The sequence below is a fragment of the Sarcophilus harrisii genome, chromosome 3 (assembly GCF_902635505.1).
Source record: "Sarcophilus harrisii chromosome 3, mSarHar1.11, whole genome shotgun sequence".
Classification (NCBI taxonomy): Eukaryota; Metazoa; Chordata; class Mammalia; order Dasyuromorphia; family Dasyuridae; genus Sarcophilus; species Sarcophilus harrisii.
The window spans coordinates 365,926,989-365,950,126 of NC_045428.1; the positions used below are offsets into that span (position 1 = coordinate 365,926,989).

General features: G+C 34.7%; 1 protein-coding gene across 5 annotated transcripts in view; it reads right to left on the bottom strand.

Moving 5' to 3' along the window:
- SPATS2L (spermatogenesis associated serine rich 2 like) overlaps positions 1-23,138 on the bottom strand; it is a 226,332-nt gene that overhangs the window by 24,346 nt on the left and 178,848 nt on the right. For all 5 annotated transcript variants that reach the window (XM_031960224.1, XM_031960227.1, XM_031960225.1 and 2 more), the window contains exons 6-7: positions 18,111-18,314; positions 16,887-17,022 (exon numbers count right to left, since the gene is read on the bottom strand). In XM_031960224.1, coding sequence (XP_031816084.1) covers positions 16,887-17,022; positions 18,111-18,314 — 340 coding nt within the window. The remainder of the gene's footprint in view (positions 1-16,886; positions 17,023-18,110; positions 18,315-23,138) is intronic.

Sequence of the window (23,138 nt, forward strand, 5' to 3'; positions counted from 1 at the left end):
CTGGAGCAGAGGAGACTGGGAAAATAGGGGGGGTTTCTGTTTAGATTAGATGGCCTTTGAGACCTCTTTCATTTCTGATATTCTTGAAAACAGTTAAAGTGTGAGTAAAACTATATTTCTTTATGACTATAAGTTGTTAAACTGGTGTTCATCTTCATTGACAGATGTCCTCTCCAGGACTTCCCTACACTTAATGAACTCACAAGTCCAGATGGGAAAATAAAATCTGACTCCTTTATCGAGTGAATTAAGAGTATTTGGCAGGGAGGCATTTTCTGTTTAAACACATACTTTTTTCTGCATTGTGAGTTTCTTTTGAGGAAACTGAGCCCAGAAAAGTCAGATTACTGTTACAAAAGTTATATATTCTCATTCCAGATCATTGTCCATTACTACCTCTGTGCTCATGATGAGTCATTTCTGTCACTCAAGCAAATCACCTCCCAAGTGAGCATGTAGTGCACTCTGCCCTTCTTTGCCCAAGTGCCTCTGGGCAAGCTATTGCTTCCTCCCTTTAGCTGGAGGAATATCAACTATATTCTAGCACTTAACATTCTTCTGACTCTTAGGGAAACTAATCTCTATACAGCTCATGGCCTTTCATGCAAGGGAATAGTGTGAGTTGTTCAACATTTCATTTTTTTTCTCCCCAAACTAAAATCCCTTTCTCCTGGATAGGCTTGTTCCTCTATCCATCTCCCCTTGAAAGTCACAGTAGGCATTTATCCATATGATAAGGAGGCAAAGCTTTTTTTACTTTTAAATTATGTTGTTGTTCAGTTGTTTCAATTATGTCCAACTCTTAGTGACCCCATTTGGGGTTTTCTTGGCAATGATATTAGATGGGTTTTTTTTTTTTTTTTGGCTATTTATTTATCCAATTCATTTTGTAGCTAAGGAAACTGAGACAAATGGGATTAACTAACTTACTCAGGATCACACAGGTAGTATGTGTCTGAGGCCAAATTTGGGAAGATGAGTCCTTTTGATTCCAGGGCCAGTACTTTATCTATTTTGCACTTGCCACTTAGCTGTCCCCTATCTAATTAAACATGCAGTTAATTTAAGCACCAATTCCCTGCTAAAATGAAAATAGAGACTCAAAGAACTTAAAGAGTTGTAAAAGATCTTTAGGGGTAAATATGGTATGACTCTCTCTACCAATCCCTGACCACTTGGGTTCCTGGATTCTACTTAAGTATTTCCAGTGACACATATTCAGTCTTTATTTATGTTTCATTTTTAGAAGCTCTAATTGTTCATAGTGACAACAATAGCATTTTAAAAGGTGCTCTTTGGTAATAAAGTGCTTTCATATACTCAATCTCATTTGTTGTTCATAATAACCTTCTGAAGTGTTAATATTATGATGACCATTTTACAGATAAGAAAATTGAACCTTAGAGAAAAGAAATGTTCTAAGGGTCTTAGTTTTAATCTTTGAAGCCTCACAGAATCAAATCTCTTTTTAAAAATATTTGCTATTTCCCGTATACTCTTATCCAGGTTCAGTATTACAATTTCCTTTTATTTTTCCTTATTTGGAATGATTTCAAATTCCTTCACCATCCTGATTATGTCCATGTGCCTATTAATAAGACTGCTAAGTGGCCCAGTAGATAAATCCTTAAATCTAGAATTAAGAAATCCTGAGTTTAATCCGAATTAAGAAGATCTGAATTCAATCTGAATTCAATGTGGCTCTGGATAAATTACTTAATCTCATCTCAGTTTCAGTTGTCTTAATTACAAAATGGGTATATTAATTGCCCCAATCTCCTAAAATTGGTGAGAATTAAATAAAATATTTGTAAACTACTTTGCAAACTTTAAGGAGCTATATAAATGCTAGCTATTTGAACTCTTATATGCAATATTTCATTTGAGCATATGGACAATGGACAGACACTACAGATGTTATTATTTCCATTTTATAGATGAATGAATAAATGAGTGAAAACACATTATTAAGTACTTACTCTGTTTAAATACTGTACAAAATGATGGGGATACAAATACAAAAAGTAAGACAATCCCTTCTCTTAAGGAACTTATGTTCTAGTAAGACAATATGTATTAGGAAGGAGTACTTAGGTTGGGGAAATCACAGGGATAGTCAGTGGAGACATTAGAAAATTGATTAAAATGTCTTCTTCCAAATGGTGTTATATTGATTTGGTTGCTGTTCTAAGAGCTAGAGGTGGAAGGGGAGTGGAGCACAGACAGATTAAAAAACTGAAGCTCTGAGACTTACCCAGAGACATAATTAATATGTGTCAGAGGGAGAATCTGAATTCTGGTCTTCCTTACTCTAAATTGAGTATGCAACACACTGTAACAACCCCTCTGCCCCCCTTTTATATGACTATAGGTGCTTTGATTTCTTTTTTAATGTATTTTATTTTCTCCCAATACATGTAAAGATAGTTTTCAACATTAAATTTTGTAAAACTTTTGTGTTCCAAATTTTTCTCCCACTCTCCCCAAGACAATAAACAATGTGATAGAAGTTAAATATGTAGAATAGTTTAAAACATATTTCTATTTTTGTCATGTGCAAAAAAAAATAGATTGAGGGAAAAAAACATGAGAAAAAACCCCAAGCAAACCAACAACAACAAGTGAAAACAGTATTGGAATTGCCTTGAATTATCACTTTTTTGGGGAGGAAAAAAAAAACAAGTCTATCACAGTTTATCATCACATAATCTTGTTGTTACTGTGTACAATGTTCTCTTGGTTTTGTTCACTTTACAACTCGGCATCAGTTCACATAAATCTTTCCAAACTTCTCTGAAATCAGCCTCATGCCTCTCTTAATATATGATTCTCAGAGCTGAATGATATGTTTTTAGAACTTTAGCTGGCTATAATAAGGTCAGCAAAGAATACAGTGAAGTTGATACTATCTTTATGAAAGCCATTGTGGTTCGTTGTTAGACACAGAGTCATGAAGACTCAAATTTGAATCCTCTATCTTATGTTTATGAGTTATGCAACTTTGGGTAAGTTGTTCACTTTTTCTCAGCCTTAGTCTCCTAATCTGTAAAATGGAAATAATAACTATAGTACCAATATTGCAAGCTTTTGTGTGGCTTAAATGAGACAGTAAATGAAAAGTGTTTTGGAAACTTTAAAGCATTATAATAAATATTATATAAAATATAAATTATATAAATATATTCTGGATGCTGTATTTTTATAATATAACCTCAGATCACCCTAGCTTCTATGGTATCTCATGTTGGATTTGTGCTCAAATAAACCATTTTATTTGAACATTTATCTATTTATGCATTTTTATACATACACACACACACACACATTCATTCCTACAAATGGAATGAGGGGACAATGCATATGTAAACCCCATCAACTCCAGATGGAGTATGAGAGAGTTATCACTCTCTGCAGGCCATGGGGCATGAGTGGACATTTGCTAACTGATTGCTTGGAAAGTGGTTTTGGTTACACAGACAGAATTGCCAATGTCTTTGGCTATCTGTTTGTCTTACTTGTGTCTAGGGAGGGAGATCGGGGGAGACCATGTGATGAAGACAGCAGTCTCTAACCACATTAATTGGAGTCAGAATCCAGGCTGAGTTTTACAGCTAGTGAAGCTCCAACAAACAAGAAGCAGTCTTTAAGGCTGACTTCTAGGATTCCAGTCCACAGAAGTAGCCATCTGGTGGCACTCATTCAACATCTGGACATGAACTTGGGAGGATAAAATACTATGCAGGAAATGAGATAAATTTTCAGCCTATTATTCTAGGGACCAAGGTAGTATAAAGGAGAGTACCCTTGAGAACTATTGGGGAAAAATGCATGTATGTTTGTTCTTGCTACACCTTAGAAGCAAATATCTTTTTGTAAAAACTAAATAATGTTGAATAGTTAAATGAAAGTGCAGTATTAGTCACCAGCCCCTAACAAATAGAGAAACATGGCCAACAAGTGCTTGAGCAGATAGCAGGAAAAAGAGATATCCCACAAGCTTCTTTGGGTATTCTGTAGCCCTGAAGGGAAATGTAGTTTTCTTAGTTCTGAAACAGTTACAGCAATATACATGAGATAGGAAATTCAATAGACTCTTTCCAATTCCGTATTGTGTAAATGATTAAAAAACCAAAAACAAATGAAGGACTACACATAATTAAATATTAGTTTGGTTCATTTTTCCCCTAATTTCTACTGATTTTTTGAATCTTAATTTTGACAGCCAATGTCTTAGATATCACTGCCTGATTTATATCATCTGTTACTTGGATAATCCTGACATCTTTACCTTCATCTAAATTATTTATACAAATATTGAATGGGACAAGACTTTGGATCACCACAGGAGACTGCCTTTTAAATTAACATTGACCTATAATCAATACTCTGAGTATGTTTCAATCCACTATTGGCTCTATTCAACTGTACTACCATCTAGTCCTTATTTTGTTATTTTCTCTGGAAAAACATTATGAGAAACAACCCCCTAAAACTAAAAAGTACAATCCACAAGCTCCCTTCACAAGTGCTGATGATGTATATGGCCCAAATATATAAGGATTAAGTTTTTTTTAATGTATATGAGCCACATTTTTCTGATTCCTTGGATATTATGAAATATCCATTATCTAAAGGTTTAGATAGGAAACAATTAGCTTAAAACATATGAACTAAGAAAATGAAAAGCACTGTAAATAAATTTCAAATAGTCTCCTTTAAAGGACAGAAAAATAGGATATCCTTATCCTCACTAAGATTATAAATTCCTTGAGGACAAGGATTATCTTTCTTTTTTATCTCTAGCACTAAGCACAGTGACTGGCACATAGTAGGCCTTTAATAAATTTTTACTGACTATCCATACTGATAATTTGATTCTATTTGTTGTGTTACATATCCTTCAGGAAAAAATATTAAGAGTTAATAGTCAACAAGCATTTAAGTGTCACAACCTCTACAAAGGCCAAAAGAAAATAATTTGCTATACATGGCTAAGTTCTCCAGATGATCTTATTTGGAGATGATCCATCAATTTGCATTAGACATTACAGAGCCTACTAAAAATGAGATCCATGGCCACTCAAAAGAGACCAACAGTGTCATTCACAGAAGAATAGTTGAGTGGATGAAGAATGCACATTGTTCAGATGATCACACAGATTCAGATAAACAGTCCAAAGATTAAATCCATCAGTGAATATACCTCGAATGGGCCATAAAATTAAAAAAGTGAGCAGGTAGGATAAGCTGCAAGGGGAAATTGCATAGCTTCCTACCAGAAAACACCATACTTAGATTTTTTGTTTTGTTTTGTTTGTTTTAACACCAGTATTCTAAATGAATGTATGGGAAGACAAAATAGGCAGATATGGTGTAGTAATTACACTGTTGCAAGGAATATTCCCAATGATAAAAATTACTCAAGAATCAGGGATCATATATGGTTTTGAATCATAATCAGGTTGTCAGAAGACTCAAAATTGTAGGTAACCCAAATAACAGAAAGACCTATGGTGGATGCAAATAGACTTGTAAGCTTTTATCAAAGATAAAAGACACAATCTAATACATGTGACTGGAAAGAGTTGGGTCAGTTATGCTAAGAAGAGTGGACAACACCTGAACACCCTAGAGGACTGCTAGATGTTTCAGACCAGTTGATCTATGATTTTCAAGGACTTGTAGAAAGAAAGTCCTCAACTGGCACAAATGAAAACCTATCATATCTTAGTAGATAGACTCTGAATTGCTGAGAGCCTCTGGAATGGCTCATAATTATTTAGAACTAGAGATTTGGGATTTCCCTCTAGAAATATGATCATCTCTCTTCCCTTCACTCCTCCTTACCTTAAGCCTAAACATCTCTCTTTCTCTCCCCCTTTCCCTCTCTCTCTTCTGTGTGTCTGTCTCTGTCTCTCTCTTTCTTCTCTCTTTCTCCTGTCTCTAACTCTTTCTTTCTCTCTGTTTTTCTCTTTCTCTTTCTCTCTGCCCCTTCCTCCCCCAGATAGAAATTATTTTTTTCTGTTTTATCACTGAGACACAGTTGTTGTACTTGTCTAAATTTCATACAGTGAAAAAAGCTGGGAAACATAGAATCCTCAGAGTTACTGCCTTGATGTCTTTTATAATCATGATCATAGTAAATATAAATAACTTATTTTGGTAGAGCATTCCACAGTTACAAAATTATATATGTATATGTATATCTTACACATATACATAGATATCTTACTGTCGAGAGGCAGAATTTACTTAATGCTTTTCTGGTGCCATGAAGGGGTTAACAAACCCTTGAAAGCAGCTGTGTTTCCATTAGGATAAGGCTCAATTGGAGCAAAGTGGTTTACTGCCTTTGGAAGAAATGCAGCATAAATACAAGACACTTCTCTTATAATGACTTGCAGTGCTGTTCTGCCCTCTTATAGCTAAATTAGGATGACAGGCATCATCTTTTACTTTTTAGTATTGCCATCTATTTTGCATTTATATAAACATATGTAGGAGCAAATTTATCTCCCCCTCCTCCCAGTTTCCCACTAAAACTTTGGATAAGATAGACAAGAAAAATGATAGTACTTTCCTATGGGAGAATGAAAAAGAAAAACTGTAAAGTTATATTCTTTTATTCCCAAGATTCTTTTTCCTATCTTGAAAATTTCCAGTGCCCCCTCTAAAAACCCTGGTGTTAGGTGGGCTGTCTGGGAGCCTTCATTTACTAGTGAGATCTGGAAGACTCCAAGGTCCAGAGCTTATCAAAATCCACTCCCGATCCTATATCCATTATTGTTCTCCTAATATTCCCCAAAGCTTCTCAGTGAGGAAAAAGAAAAAGCTGACTTGCAATAGTAAGTGTGCTACTGACACAATGTGAGTTAATCCATGAATGTAGTTCAGGAAGGCTCTTAATACAAGGTGCTATTTATGATGGTTTCCTGGGAACTGTATCAACATGGAGGGGAGGAGAAGGGTATTTTTGTATTTTTGGTATTTATCAACCACTTCTTCCTTCATGTCAACTGATTTGTTGAGTCTTTACTATGCCCCCAGGGAAATGTTTGAAGTATTGAAAACCTCTGGGAGGAAAGGAAATAGCAAATGAGAAGTTCTCAACTCCAAAGAGCAAGCTGCTTCTAGCTTCAGAATGACACATTTTCACAAGTGAGACACTGTGTGGAGGCGGGATTTAAAATACACTATACCACAGGGAGCTGCCTTAGTCTCAAAGTCGTGGAAACCTTGAGCATCTCCATCTTTGTGGTATTTGCCTTTTTGCAATTCCAGAATGAATCTTGGAATTTACTTCTGTTTATTGGTCTGGTGGGAATGAGGCACTCTCAAAGCATCAATATTTATCAGTCCTTCTTTTGCTGGGGCATTATTCTGATGGCATTCTTTGCAACTGTGCATTGATAAGTATAGTTTCTTCTAGTGTACAACTAAGGAGAAAGTCAATTTTAGGGAGACAGAGATCTAGTTTGCTTAATGTGTTTTGTATAATGTTTACCACAAAATAATAAATAAATAGGCCCTTCATAAAACCAAGAATTGATAAGAAGAAATAGGATTAATTGGGAAAGGCTTATTTATACAGATTGTGTCTGCTGGAGAAAGAATGATAGGCTGTTAGAAATGAAGATTTTCTAGTTCAACAACCTAATTTTATACTTGAGAAATAGAAACCCAGAGCAGTTAAAGGACTTGCCTAAGGTCATAGAATGGCAGAGCTAGTCAAGACTTTTGTCTTTTCTGTAATTCTACCTTGTAGAACTGGCACAGTTCCTGAGCTGACTGGGATTGAGACTTCTTATTATATGTTTATTTTACATGGATTTTGTGTTTAATACCCATTTAATCCAAAGACCTAGTCTGATTTGGAAATAACTGAATGCAATCTTTTGATCTTAATGGATAATTTAATGTTTTACAACATCAGTCAGAAAAAAGAATACTTGTATGTGGACTACACTTATGCTAAATCCATTATAATTGCCCTTATGCTAAAGATGTTGAATTGTTCAGAGAAAAGCATTGTTTTATTTTTATTCCAACTCTATTGTTCCAAATATTCTGGCTCTTAATTTGTGTAAGATGCCAGCTGAGACACTCAGCTGTATATAGTAGTTACTATTCTGGGTTTTGAATGGAACCTTCCTAACTGGCCTGTTAACCTCTGTTATTAGAGATCAAATGCCATGCTTCTTGTTTCAGAATGGAACAATCTTTATAGCCATGAGACTGAACATTGACTGAATGCCATGCTTCCTGTCCAAGAATAGAATAACCTAGTATACATTTCTCATAGCAAATTTTTTTGAACACCTTTAATCAAAGTGCTGATAGGCACCTCAATTCCAATGGCTCTCTTTATGCATTGAAAAATGAGAATTTTTAAAAAAGAGAACGTAAAATCAGAAGGGCTAATTGTGAACAATAAGAGTTAGCAAAAAGTGGATTATGTCTCTGGTTTTTTATTTTTCCTTTTGGTTTTACAGCAGAATTGAGCTATAAAAATTGAAAAAATTCTCCATTTTTTCCTCATCAATAAAAATGTTTTTCTCTCAAGATAACCAGAATATAATTTGACCTTTAATATTTACAGATGGACCACTTAACATTTCATCTAATGGCAAAGTAGTTAATTTTGTGTAGTATTGACATAAAAAGACAAAGCATTTTCATATATCCCTTTTCATCACTCTAGTCAATGGCAAGGAATTCCCATTCTCCATTTTTCATCTCTGAGACTTAACACCAGAGGGAAATAGTCAGGAATACTACACTGAGGGTCCCTGCTGCTTCTCTGAGGTGTTCCAGTTGGGACAAAACAAGTCAGAGGGCATGGTTGTTGGTTTCGCTGTTTCTTCATATTAAGTTTGAAGTTCATGGAAACCCCAAAAATCTTTTTTTTAAACAGGAATTACACTATAGTCAAGCAGAAGAAGGAAATGACAAACCATTCCAATATCTGTGCTCAAGAAAACTTCAAGTCAAATGAATTCACATTGAGTTGGACACAACTGAAAATAACTCAACAATGTGACATAAGCTCTGCTATCTTGGCAAATTGTTTAACCTCTCTGGGCCAGCCTCAGGTCCTCTAGAGTTCCTTTTACCTCTAAAGCTCTCATTCTATGACTCTGATTTTCCTAGGGAGTCCAGATGACATTTAAGGCTTTTTTTTTTAATAGTTCTAAATCTAGGATCTTAATTCCCCCAAGTAATCTTAGATTTAGGACAACAGCTGGGTGGTGCAGTGGATAGAGTGCTACTCCTGAAGTCAGAAAAGTCCATATTCCTGAGTTCAAATCTGGCCTCAGAAATTGTGAGACGCTGGGCAAATCATTTAACTGTGTTTTCTTGTAAAATGAGAAGAAAACGGTCTTTTCCTGTAAAATGAGAAGAAAATGGTGCAATATTTTTGCTAAGAAAACCCCAAATGGGGTCATAAAGAGTTGGAATGACTGAAAAACAACTGAATCTTAAACCACCATGAACACGAAGATTTCTTAACAAGAAGGATGTTGGGGAGAGGAGGCAAGAGTTTATTTTTCGGCACCTAGCACAGACAAACTTTGAATGAGGGAAAAGAAGAACAGGAAAGGTCCAAAAGATGGTGACCCACTAGAAGAGAACACAAAAACTACAATATAGTTTGCAGCTGCAAAATGAAAAATGTGAGGCAAAATTACAAACCTCTATCTATAAAACAAACATCCTTCTCAACCCCAAATTATGAATAATTAAATCTGATGAAAAAAGGAAAATAATCTAATTTGAATCAAAACTAAAGTGATGATAGTTGCAAAAAAATTCATATACTACTTGAATTTCTGACTTATTTCAGCCATTACAGAATATTGCATGGGTTCTGAAGTCAATATCTCACTGACTAGTTCTCATTTGGGTTCCCTTAGAAGGAGGAATCAAAGGAGGTCAGTGTTTACTTTTGACTCACCCTTTGGTTTTTAACACTGTGTCTCCTTCCTTTCACAGCCCCCCGGTGCATATGAAGATTTCTTACCAAGAAAGATATTGGGGAGCCAGAGTTTATTTTCAAACAGCATAGACAAACTTTAGATGAGAGGAAAGAAGAAAAGGAGAGGTTCAAAAGATGGGGACACATCTTAATGGGCAACACAGAGAAAGGTTTGGGTTGCAGCAAGGAGTACATCAGGGAGAGGGGGCCATTAAAAAGACAAAGTTAGAACTATAGCAATGGCAGAGCTGGAAGGCTCCCTGCCTGTCAACTAATCTAAACCCTTCATTTTACAAATTTAAAAAAGGGAGGCCTGGTGCAGGTTCATAGTTCATAGAGCTCATTTTACTTATGAATAAACTGGTCTTAAAAAGATAAGATGGCCTATCCAAAATAACATAGCTAGTTATGGGAGAAAAATCTTACCTATTTATAATTTTTTGGGGGGGGCATTGGCCCTGACAGTGTTTTAATGAGAAGAAGGTACATAAATATTTCTAACATTTTAGACAGGAAATATTCTTTCAAGCCAATCTTCCTTTTCTCTCTGTAAGCAAAAGAGACTAAAAATGTGACATTACCAAATCTTACATACACAGGTTTATTATACCCTTACATCTCCTCCAAGACTGCTTTTAATTAGAAACCAAATTGACAATGGTACCAAACATAATCTTTCCATCTCTATATTGGAATACCTTTTCTCCCTCAGGATATGGCAGCGTTATCAAATATGTCCTTTCTTTACATTTTTTCAAATATAATGAATTTTTTTTTTGTTCATGTTAAGCCATTAGAATCAACTTGGACAAACCAAAAAATGTGGGATTGATTCAGCCAAGAAACATTTAAATCTGACAGTAATTATTTTCAAGGGATCATAGATTTAGAGCTTGGGGCATGTGGGCTGGAGGAAACAGTGGGGCAGTGGATAGAGCATCAGTCCTGGAGTCAAGAAGATTTGAGTTAAAAATCCTGCCTCACACATTTACTGCCTGTGTGCCTTTGGGCAAGTCCCTTAGGCTCTATTTGCTTCTGTTTCTTCATCTGCAAAATGGGAATAGCAACATCTTTCTCCCAGGATTGTTGTGAGGTTCCAATGATAAAATTGTGCTTGGTATACAGTAATCACTATATAAATGCTACCTATAATTATCTAATCGGATACTCTGATTTTACAGTTGATATAATTAAGGTCTAGAGAATTTCAGTATTGGAGTCAAAATTTGAACCCAACTCCTCCAGATCCAGAACTCTAAAAATAGCTAACATTTATCTAGTGCTTTAAGGTTTGCAAAATGCTTCACAAATAACAATAGTTAACATTTATATAAGTGCTTACTATGTGGCAGGCACTGTACTAAGCACTTTATAAATATTAGCCCAGCTGAGTCTTATAATAACTCTAGTCGGGGTGAAGGGGAAAGGTATTATCAATCCCATTTTACAGATGAAGAAACTGAAGCACACAAGAGTAAAGTGAAATACCCAATATCAACCAGTCAGTAAACATCTGAACCTAGATTTGAATTTAGGAATCCCTGACTCCGGGCTTAATACTCTATCCACTGTGCCACCAGCTGACTCTACTTATACCAAAGAACCAACTATTTCACTTTATTCATTCCTTTGTGACTTTTCACACAGATGCTCAAATTGTAAAATTTATTTTATAAATTAAAGAGATGTTAGAACATTATGCATTCTTTTGACTATCCAACCATCATGTCTCAATAACTTCCTGTTTCTTCCAGGAAAAATGAGAATATTCTATAGAAAGCTCTAATTGTCAGAACTATACCAAATTCCAGACTGGTTTTTTTTTTTATTCCAACTCCTTAAAATAATTCTGTTTATTTAATGATATATTCCTCATATGATTAATAGGTAAGAATGAAGAATAGATTCACTGCAAGCTGATGTAAGCATATTTCATTAGTATAAAAACACAACATGTTCCCCTCTCCCCACTAGATAAATTCTTAATTTCCATGGATTTAAGCTATATTATTTTAGAAAAACTGGACCAACAATAATCTTACCTTATTCCCACAACTAAAGAAACAATGAATTTCAGAATCTTGTAAGCAAAGTTTTCATTTATCTTTGAACAGGTTCCAAGTCTAGAGAGTGCTATGAGATCACAAAATTAATATGTCTTTATAAAAGGACTTGGGCAAATATTGCCCAAGGAGTTGATAACAGTATAAGAAAAGAAGATTGATTTAAACACCTACATATGTAACCAAGGTTGGAAAAGATCACAAACTGCAGGTATTCAATGGAAGAAAGAAAGAACAAGCATTTATTACAAAAATTACTATTTTCCAGGCACTGTGCTAAGTGATTTACAAATATTATTTCATTTACTCTTAAAAATAACCCTGCAGGGTAGGTGCTATTATTATTTTCATTTAACAGATAAGGAAACTGTGTCAGGCATAAGTGAAGTCGCTTATTCAGGGTCACATAAAAACTAAGTATCTGAGGCTAAATTTGAAATCCAATCATCCTGACAGTCTATCCACTGCACCACTTAGTTGCCCTTAAAAGAGGTTTATTAATGGGTATATAAAGAGCCAATGGAAATCTTTGCATTGTTTTTTTTCTGACGCACTTAGTTGGCAAATAGATTCCTCAGCATTTTCTCTCATTTTACCTTACTTGGTTTCTTTCTCATGAACTTAACACATATGATTTTGTATTATAACTATGTGAAGTCTAAAAGTTTCATGAAGGCAGAAAATATATTTCAAACTAAGCTTTTATTCCCCCAGGAACAAAGTATAATGCTTTATACCTAGTAGGTACACAACAAATGTTTATTGATTTGAGGTCCTGAAAGATAACACAGGCATTCAGGGATGGAAGAGGGCTAAGAAATTATCTAAGTCAAGCCTCTTAATTTACAAATGAGGAAACTGAGTCCCACAGAAATAGAGAAACATTTCTAGGGTCATACAGCGAATTAATTAGTGGCAGATATAGGACAAGGAGCCATAGTTGCTAACTTCTAATTGAATCCCATTTCTACTCTACTCCATGTGGAAAAATAGTACACAGATATTGAATAAAGATAGAAAGTCAACTACCGGAGGCCAGGGAGTATCATTTTTGTCTTTATACCCCCAGTGTCTAGCACAGTATCTTGCTTGTATTAGGCACTTAATAATAGAATTGAAATGAATTGCTGCAACCGCATGTATCCTGGCAGTTATAAATGTATTGCATTTAAGAAAGAATTATTTTTGGATGAGGTTGGTTAAAAGTTAAATCGGAAAAAAAAAAGTACTGTGCTTATTTCATAATTAACAGCATATAGTATATATCTGATCTTATCCCCACCTGATGAAGACTAAGTATCCCTTTGCCAAGTCCATGACTTTTTTGTCACTGTGTTAACAGCAGGGCTGCTGTGCAGAGCTCATTTAGAAGTTACACTTCTCTTCCATTAAAAATATTTTGTGATTTACAGCGAAAGCTCTCTTGAGCCACAGCTTCCTCGGATAACGGCCTTTTCTGGCTCTGTGCTTTCAGCTGCTAAGGACTGAAGAAAGATTCAAAGAATATGCTGTAAATCCCAAGGTATCTCATGACATATATGGTGTCTGTGTCATGTCCTGCAAAGGAAGAAAGGTACTCCCATGATCTAGGAGAAACTGAGGGGACTTGAGGTCATGGCTGAACTGCTTCATGAGTAGGGCATTGAGGAGGGAAAACAGAACAGGATCTTGTTTGGTACAAGGACTTCAAATTGACATCTCAAAAGCCTCCACTTTACCAAAGGCAGATCTGGAAGAGTGGAGAATTGAGCTATTCATTAGGCAAACTTGGTTTTAATCCTAGATCTCAACCACTAAACTATGAAACCTTGAGGGAGATCCTTCTTCTGGGTCTTGACCTTACAATAGACTCACAAGAGGAAGGATAAGGTCTCAGCAATGTCATTTAATACCTGTGTGACCTTGAACTTGGGTTAAATTGATTAACTTTCTGAGTTGTTTCCTCACCTAAAAATGAGAAGATGATACTTATTTTATAATACCTACCTCTCAGGTCTATTGGGGGACAAATGGGAATGTAATGTATTTAAAAAGCTTTATAAGTAGTAAGTACCCTGTAAATGTGAGATATTGTTATGCTAATCATAATGAAATGAAAACACTGAACTTTCATTGATTTAGAATCCAATCCCTTTTAGGACTAAAATTCTTTAATTTCCTCTCTAATACTTGCTCTAAGTAGTTGAATAATTCTAGCAGAAAACAGGGCTAAAAATTGTAAGGTTTTATTATTCAGCCACTCTCCATCAGTCTAGAGAGATCATACTGATGATAATAGCAATAATGAAACCACATTTCTAATGCTTCAGATTATTCAAAATTGCTAATCACATGCTGTCCAATGCATTCTTAAAATGTAAGGGTGTCTTCTTCATCTGATACTAATGGCACAACACAGGGGAAAATGTACTGCCTCTGAAGTCAGGAGAACTAAGTTTTTCCTACCTGTGGGAACTTGGATGAGTCACAGGCTTAAGTTCCTTGAGCCTCAGGAAAGTATTATTTTAATCTATACAATAAATGAGTTGAACTAGATATTCTCTGATACCAGTAACCACCATCAGTGGACAATTCTTCAGAGAAGACTATAGACAACAGAAAGGGTAATCTAGCTTGAAAAAGTTTGGAAGGAGGTTTGAGAGTGGTGCAAGAGCTCCTTATTTTTAAGGGATTGTTCTGCACTGAATCTTTCCTAATTCAATATGTTGTGTTCTCTTCTGCTTCTTAATTTAGCCTTTCTGTGAAATGAAATAATTGCTAGGTTCTAGAAGCCATCAGTCAGTGTTAGATTAATCCCAAATGGCATGTACCATTATTGTGGCTGAATAAAGTTGAACAAACATTTACTAAGCATCAACTATGTATAAAACATTAAGTTAGTTTGGGGCTACAAAGATGAAAATGACAACAATTTCTGTATTTAAGGCACTCACATTTTACTTCTTCCATAAGAATAGCAGTGTTATGTGTAAAATATATTGGATTATTTAAACCATCTCAGGGAAGGAGGAAAGGAGGTATAGAATTTGGAACTTAAAAAAGTTTAAGAATTATTTAAACATGTAATTGGGGAAAAAAATTTTTAAATATAAAAAAGAGTTGTGTTGAATTAGGAACTGAGTAGAGTTCAAGTTAGTTGTTCACATTCCAGAAGCAGATATAGAGATGACCCTGGGTATTAGCTGATATATAGGGAACATGAATTTTACTTTAGAATTGGAAAAGAATATAGAAATCATATCTTCCACTTTTCCTTATATTAAAAATGAGGAAACAAGCACCTCGAGAGTGACTATCGGTGATTTTTATTTATCACTTTAATTGATTTTATGAGTCACACAGCCACCTACATAGCAGAACCAGGGTGTGAAGAAACCACCTCCTTTGCGTTTGCCAAATCTCTTTCTGCTCTGCAGCTAGGAGGTGCAGTAAATAAAGTACAAGGCCACGAGTCTGTAAGACCAGTTTAAATTCTGTCTCAGATACTTATTAGCTGTGTAACTCAGGCTAAGTCACTTAACTTTTGCATCTGTAAAATGAGGATAATAATAATAGCACTTACCTTCTAGTGTTGTGAGAATCGAATGAGATCATAACTGTAAGGCCCCTAGCAGTGTGCCTGGCACATTTTAAGTGCTATATAATATTATTATTATTAATTACTTAACCTCTTACAGGGTCAGTTTTCTTATCTATAAATTGGGAATTATAAAAGAACCTGTTTCACAGGGTTGATATGAAGATCAAATGAGGTAACTACCAAATGCAAAGTAGTTTATAAACCATAAAATACTATATAAATGGTAGCTGTTGCTATTACAGTTGTTCTTTTTATACCACATTGCTCTTGGAGAAGTCTAAATAATAGTCAACAAACATGGTGAATGAGGTAGATAAAACTTAGTGGTTGAACCAAATGTTCAAATTACAAAACAAATATACAAATTACAGAAACATAATAGAGAAATGTTTCACAAAATAAATGAATATGATACAACATAGAAATTGTTAATTTGTGTTTTTCTAAGTTTATAAGTAAATACATGGACAATTAATTGATCATTTAATTAAAAAATAAAAATAATAGCTACCTCACAGAGTTGTATTGAGAATTAAAGGATATAATGCTTGGAAAATCACTTAGCACAGTATCTGGCATATAGTAGGTACAATATAAATGTTTATTTCCTTCCTGAACAGAAGCAGCATCAGATTATCTCTCTTACCAAAGTAGTATCTTGTTATCAATTGTACTTTGACCTTTACTAATAATAGACTTTTCAATCCAGATTTTGGCATTCATGGATTCAGAGGGGCTTAAGGAAAGTCCAGCTATTGTTAAATTCATTCCCTTTAAAAAGACTAACTTAAATCACCTAAAGCTAGCATTTGCTGATTTTGTTTTTAAAGGCTGCCAAAGAAAGGCATTTCAAGACCTTACTTAAATTCGTTACAAGAGGTTATTTCCTTATCTCAGATTGATATGGCTAGAAAAAAAAATTCTTTCTGATAGAATTCATGCTATTAAGCTTCTATGGATTGGTCAAAAATATCTCATCTATTTGTAATGTGTTTTGTTCCATCTTATTTGTATTCTTTTGTGCCAGCTTTCCAAACTTCAAAGAATTATGTGTTATCAGGTTTCCTTTCATTGAAATGTACTCTATTCCTTTTTTTCCCCAGATCTACTCTTCAACTTTGCTTAAAAGGTTGACTGGCAACTTTTTTTTTTTTTGTGATTTTTATGGAAAAAATAACAGAAATTTCCTCTCTGATGCTGGCACCTGCAGGAGTGTCCTATCTGCCATAAGTAACTTTCTAGTTCCTAAGTCAAATGAATGACTTACCAGCTGTGTAACTCAGCAAATGCAGCTTTGATCTTCTTCACCGAATTATCCACTTCCTCCTTGATCATTACTCGATATCTGGTCAGAGACACAGTGCAGCGCTGCAAGTCCTTCACTGATTTCTCAATATTAGGACCTAAAATTAATTGTCAAACAAAAGAAAAAAATGGTCAAAAGGTGACCAGGTAGCTAAAGGCCTTTTTTCATCTGTAAAAACAACATTCCTAAATAGAGTTTTGAGTCTTATTTTATAGCACAAAAAGAAAGCCAAGGCCCTGCCTTTCTTGGATGTTGGAAGCACACAACAAACTTCTCATTAAAGGACTTAAGCTAGGCAAGGAAGATGATTCCATAGGCTTCTTGGGGGCTCCCAGTAGAAAAGGATGGGAATGTCTCCAGTCTGTTACTAGCAAGCTTCTCTGCCAGGGTCATTTTGGCCTATTCAACTTCTGTGCCCTGTTATATGACATAATCTTTTATTTTTTTTTTTGGGTGGGGAGAAACTAAAACTAGAAGAATCAGAAAAAAAGGTTATATAGGAATTTATTTATACTTTATCTGCACATTGAATGAAAGGCAGAGGTGAAGGGACAGTTCATTCAAGTCAAGGGATGCTCTCTAAAATCCTGTGAACCTCTGAGATTCTGTGATTTTTATAGTCTCTTCTTTTTTGTATAATCATACATATACAGAAAAATAGCATAACATGGTTTAATATTAAAATATTATTATAGAGTGTGTTACCTACAATTCCTACTCATGAGTTATTTTTAAGTGGCATCTTAGAATTAAACATAAATGGATTAAAATGTTTTCTGATGTACACATAGCAGCATATCTAAAGTAGGGATTAGTTTCATTTCACATTTTTCAAATTTACTGCTTGAAAACCTATGATTTATAAGCTATTTGGATAAAGAAAATCTTAGTAAAGCACTATGTAAAATTGGACATTTAAGTTTAGGAAAATAATGGCCATATTGTTGGTGGGTTACTTAGGAAGAAGACTTGATCTACTCAAATGTAAAAAACTGTCAGAAGAAAGAACACTTAATATTTATGAACATTTATTGCAGAAAGAAATACAACTGCATCTTCTCTTTTCATTAAAAGATATTAGGTCACTTCTAGATAAACATTAATGCTGATGCCAAGGCCTGTAATCTAACTTCTTTAGTGGACACATAAAACATTGAATTGCTTGCAGGAAAGAAATCACTTTACCTCTCTTTTTCAGCAAATCATCTGCTGTTACTTCAGGATGAGTTGCAGGGGCACATGACTTGACAATAGGTGTTTTTGACTTGGGTCTGCTTGTGTTACAGTACTGCTGGGCTGAAGCTTGCAGGCCATCTGACCTCTCTGTTCCGGGCACAGGTTTTGGATTCACATCAGGAGATAGCCTCTGTCGCTGCAGCCTGCTGCCTTCTGTAAGAAAACACCAAGTGCTAATTGTAAAATGATAAGCTAAAAACATTGCCAATATTGCAATGAAGATGCAAGATTGTTTTGTTTAAATGTGGGCAATGATACCTGTCACTGCAAAAAAGAAAAGGAATAGTATCTCCCCAAATAACTAGCAAATGATTGTCATTAATGGACTAGTTGAGCATAGCCTCCTTTTCCCCAAATCAGTAAAAGCCTAAGAAGTTTTAAGCAGGATTTCTTCAAGATAAAGCTTTCAAAAATATCACTGACTTTTCAAAGCATCAAGTTCGTGATCATCATTCATCATCACTAACATATCCAAAACTGAATCCTTCATCTTTTTCTTAGTTTTCCAAACTACTCTTCCCTCTGAAGTGTCTATTTCTGTTTTTCAAAAAATAAAATATATTCCTTTTCAACAACAAAAAACCATTACTGTTTCTCCCTCCTACTTTTTCCTATTCCCCTCTGGAAAAAAATAAAACAAAACAAAACCTTTTTTTTTTTAACAAATTTATATAGTCAAGCAAAACAAATTGCCACAAATGACAATATCCAAAAAAAAATTATCTCAGTCTCTACCTTGAGTCAATCGTGTCTGTCAGGAGGTACATAGCATATAGATAGCATATGTATCCTCTGGAATTATATCTGGTCATTACACTGATCAGAGTTATTAAGTAATTTTAATTTATTTGTTTTTACATTGTTGTTATATAAATTATTTGACAGGCCTGACTTCATACAAATTTCTCCATATTTCTCTAAATCTCTATTTCTCTTGCTATTCTCTATATCATCTTAATCACCTATGCTGGAAACCTCACAATCATCTTTCATTTTTTCCTCCTTCACCCCTTTTTATCCATTCTGTCACTATATCCAACTGATTGCTCCATAGATGCATAAAGCTTTTGAATCTCCTTTTGTCATCTGGATTCATGCTACTACCTTCCTGATTGAGGCCATCACCAGTTATCTCCTGCCAGGATTATTATAAAACCCTCCTAAATGGCCGCTAGTCCCCTTCCCCCACCCTGTCAAAGCCATTTTCCTAAAGATGATCATGTTACATGCCGATCTAAGAACTTTTAAAAGACTTACCATTAACTGTAGAAAAAAATAACAGCAATTTAGCCTCGCATTCAATCCATCAAAAAGCATTGATTAAGATCTCATTATGTACCAGTCACTTAGGGAGATGTAAAATAAAAAACAAAAAGTCCTTGCTCTCCAGGAGCTTACATTCTATTGAAAGAAACAATGTATAAATATTGAGATTTTTTTGGATCAAACCTGAGAATTCATTGGGATAGAGAACTGTTCTTGAGGAAATTCTTGATATCACATTAGCTCATCCGGCAATTTATATTCTTTGGGTGAAACAGAGGTAAATTGACTTTCAAGTATCATACTAATCAGAACATGTTAAAAAAGACTTGAACCCTAGGTCTCCTGACTCCAACTTATGAACTCCTATGCTGTTTCTCATTTTCATATCAGTAAATTTAAAAGGAAACATAAAATACAATGGAATCACAATGAAATGGGGAACAAACAACACAACAAAGACAAGGGATGGTGGATACAGTGCTATTGTGAGCAAGTAAGCCCCATTTAGTTCAGGGGGACTAATAAATGTCTTGAAAGATAGGTTGGAGCCGAATTATGAAAGTCTTTAAAGGCCATAAAAAGGAGTTTATACTTTATTTGAAAGCCTCGGCAACTCTTTGAACACTCAAGTGCATCTGAGATGATTAGATGGCTGCAACCTACCTGGATAGCCTTACTTTATACAACTTCCCTTTCTGCACTCCCTGTTCCACTCTCCTAGCCTATTAGTTACTCATCTTTTAGTTACTAATCTTGTCTTGCCTTCACATAGCTCACATTGCAGATGTGGAATAGACTTCTTTCCCATCTCTACACTTGTTGCTATTGTTCAGTTTTCCAGTCACATCTATGTTGAAGATGGTGGAGTAGTTTTCTATTTCCTTTTCTAGCTCATTTTTCAGATGAGGAAACTGAGAAAAACAGATTTAAGTCACTTGCCTAGTATCAAACAGTATCCAAAGCCAGATTTGTACTGGTAGAGTAGTCATTCTGCTTCTAAGCCCAGTGTCCCATCCACTGTGTCACCTAGCTGTCTAGATGATTCTACTAGCTAGAAATAACCTCATCCATTCCAAATGTTTCATGCTTCTTTGGCCTCATCAATCAATCAAAAACTAACATTTTATTATTATGTGTGTGGCCCTACCACTACAAAGACAAAAAAAGGAAATAGTTTCTAACCTCTGGGAGTTTATTTTCTTAATCATTTACCTTATTATGACTTGTACTATAACTTTCCTGCCTCTGATAGTTACGAGACCTTAAGCAAGGTACTGATAGTCTCTGAGTAAATTGTTGAGATGAAATAATACATATCTCCATATATACACATATATATGTGTATATATACATGTATATAGTACATATATTATTATTATTATTATTATTATTTGGATATATGCTTCATACTCCATGTAAATTTCATGTGGAAAAAAAACTCAAAAAAATTTGATCATCTTTTTACCCCTAGAACTCAGCAAAATGCTTTGAATAAAGTACAAAACTAATATAAGTTAATAAAATTTTAATTTTAATTTTTTTTTCTTAAATAAAAAAGCATAAAGGGGGAAAGAAAAAAAACTAGTCAAACATAAGTTTTTTTCATTGGCATTAATAAGGGCCTAAATCTTGTGACTTAATCATTCTCTACAGTTTTCCTGTGATTTGCGCATTTTTGATTCATTAGAAGCCTGGAGACTTCAAACAAACCTTGCCACAGACATTTATTAGCTGTGTGATCCCAGGCAAATCACTTAACCTTTGTCTGCCTCAGTTACCTCATGTACAAAATACTGACAATAAAAACTTAACACCTACCTCCCAGGGCTGTTGAGAGGAATAAATGAAGGAATATTTGTAAAGTGATTTATAAACCATAAAGTACTATAAATATTAGAATTGCCAGGAATAGATTATCTTTAAAGCTTTGGGTTCTGGGGGTCTTTTTATATTAACAATTACATCTTTTAGATAGGCTTATTGGAATGAATGCTCCTTAAAGACAAGACTAAATCTTTTCCCATCTTTGAACATTGTACAATATTGGACGTATGATATCATTATACAGTATTGGACGTATGGTATCATGTTTACCAAATGCTTGTTGAGATTGAATTATATTGATACTGGGGTATATTAAATGAGTATCTTAGAGACCTGGATTATTATCTCTCACTAAACCTCTTACAGGCCCAGCATATTTTTTGGTCAGTAAAGTAGATATAAGTTGTGAAACTGGTTTTTAATGAGAGGCAGAACTACCTGGAGCCAGTATTATTCTGGAGCCCTCCCACTTTCATTTCTTCCTTATAACTGGTGTAATCCTCTCTCAACTGGCACTGACAAAGGAAGGTCTGTTATACTCAGAAAAAAAATTTAAAAAGAAAACTCCAAGCAATTCAAATCTGTACTTAAGTTATAATTAAGCACATCCTAAAAATAATCTGGTAATAAAGTATCAATAGTGAAATTGATGTATTTTCATAAAGGCAAGAGATGGACATCTTATATCCCTTAATTTTGAACAAGAGGAAACAAAAGGAAGGGGTACATAGTTCCTGACATCTAAGTCTTGGGCTGTAGTTCCAGTTAAATCACTGAATCTCAGTGTGACCTTCAGCAGATTCCTTGACCTCTCTGAGCCTGTTGTCCTCCTTTTTTTTTCCCCCTATTTTCAAGAATTAAAAGGAGTTTATTACAAGAAAATCAAGATAGCAACACACTGATGGGGCTCATCACTGAAGATCAGCCTGGGCCTGTTTGTTTTTTTTTTTATATGTCAAATAGATTTATAATACTTGTTCTGCCAAACTAACAGACTGGTTTTAAACATGAAATGTTCAATGAATCTAAAATGGAATTTCAGAGCAATACATTTACTCAGGAACTATTCCCCAAACTAATTTGTCCATGGGACATTCTTGATCTTGAAGTATATTAAAACACCCCACATGTGCTGATTTGATTAACTTTTTTGGAGGGGATGGCATGTCCCTAGGATTTAGGGAAATTTGGGACCACAAAAGAAATAATAAATGGTGGCTAGGTGGTCCAGCAACTAGAGTACTGGACTTAGAATCAGGGAGACCTGAGTTCATATCAAAACTCTGATACCTGCTAGCTGCGTGGCTCTGGGCAAGTCATTTAACCTCAAGGTGCCTCAATTTCTGTGTGCCCAGTTGTGAACAAGAAAGAAATCATAAAGTATTTAGAACAATCCTGGCATATAGTAGTCATGTATATAAATGCTAGTTGTTATTATTATTATACTTTCATGTAAATGATATATGTAATATTTTGATACATAATTTTATGTTAATTTAGAAGAGAAGCTACTATCAATGTTTTCTCCAAGAACTTCTAATTGTATTACATGAAACACTTGGATCATGCAATATTGTTTGAGAAATACTGATTTCGTCTAAGACCTTAACTTTATGGATGAACAGGTTCAGTCATATGCTAAATTAATAATACTAAAACCCATAATGCAATAGATAGACATTCTTTTTCTCTTCTTCCTTTCTATTAATAGTGTAGCAAGTGTTTTTCTTCTTCCTTTCTGTTAATAGTGTAGCAAGTATAAGAAACTCAGGAAAAAATATTTGTCTAATTGTACATGTTGAAAGACAGTGTATTTTGAGCAAAGTGTATTTTCTACTAATATTTTACTAAAAGCCAGATTTAGCTGAAGGGCTACAAATGGATTTA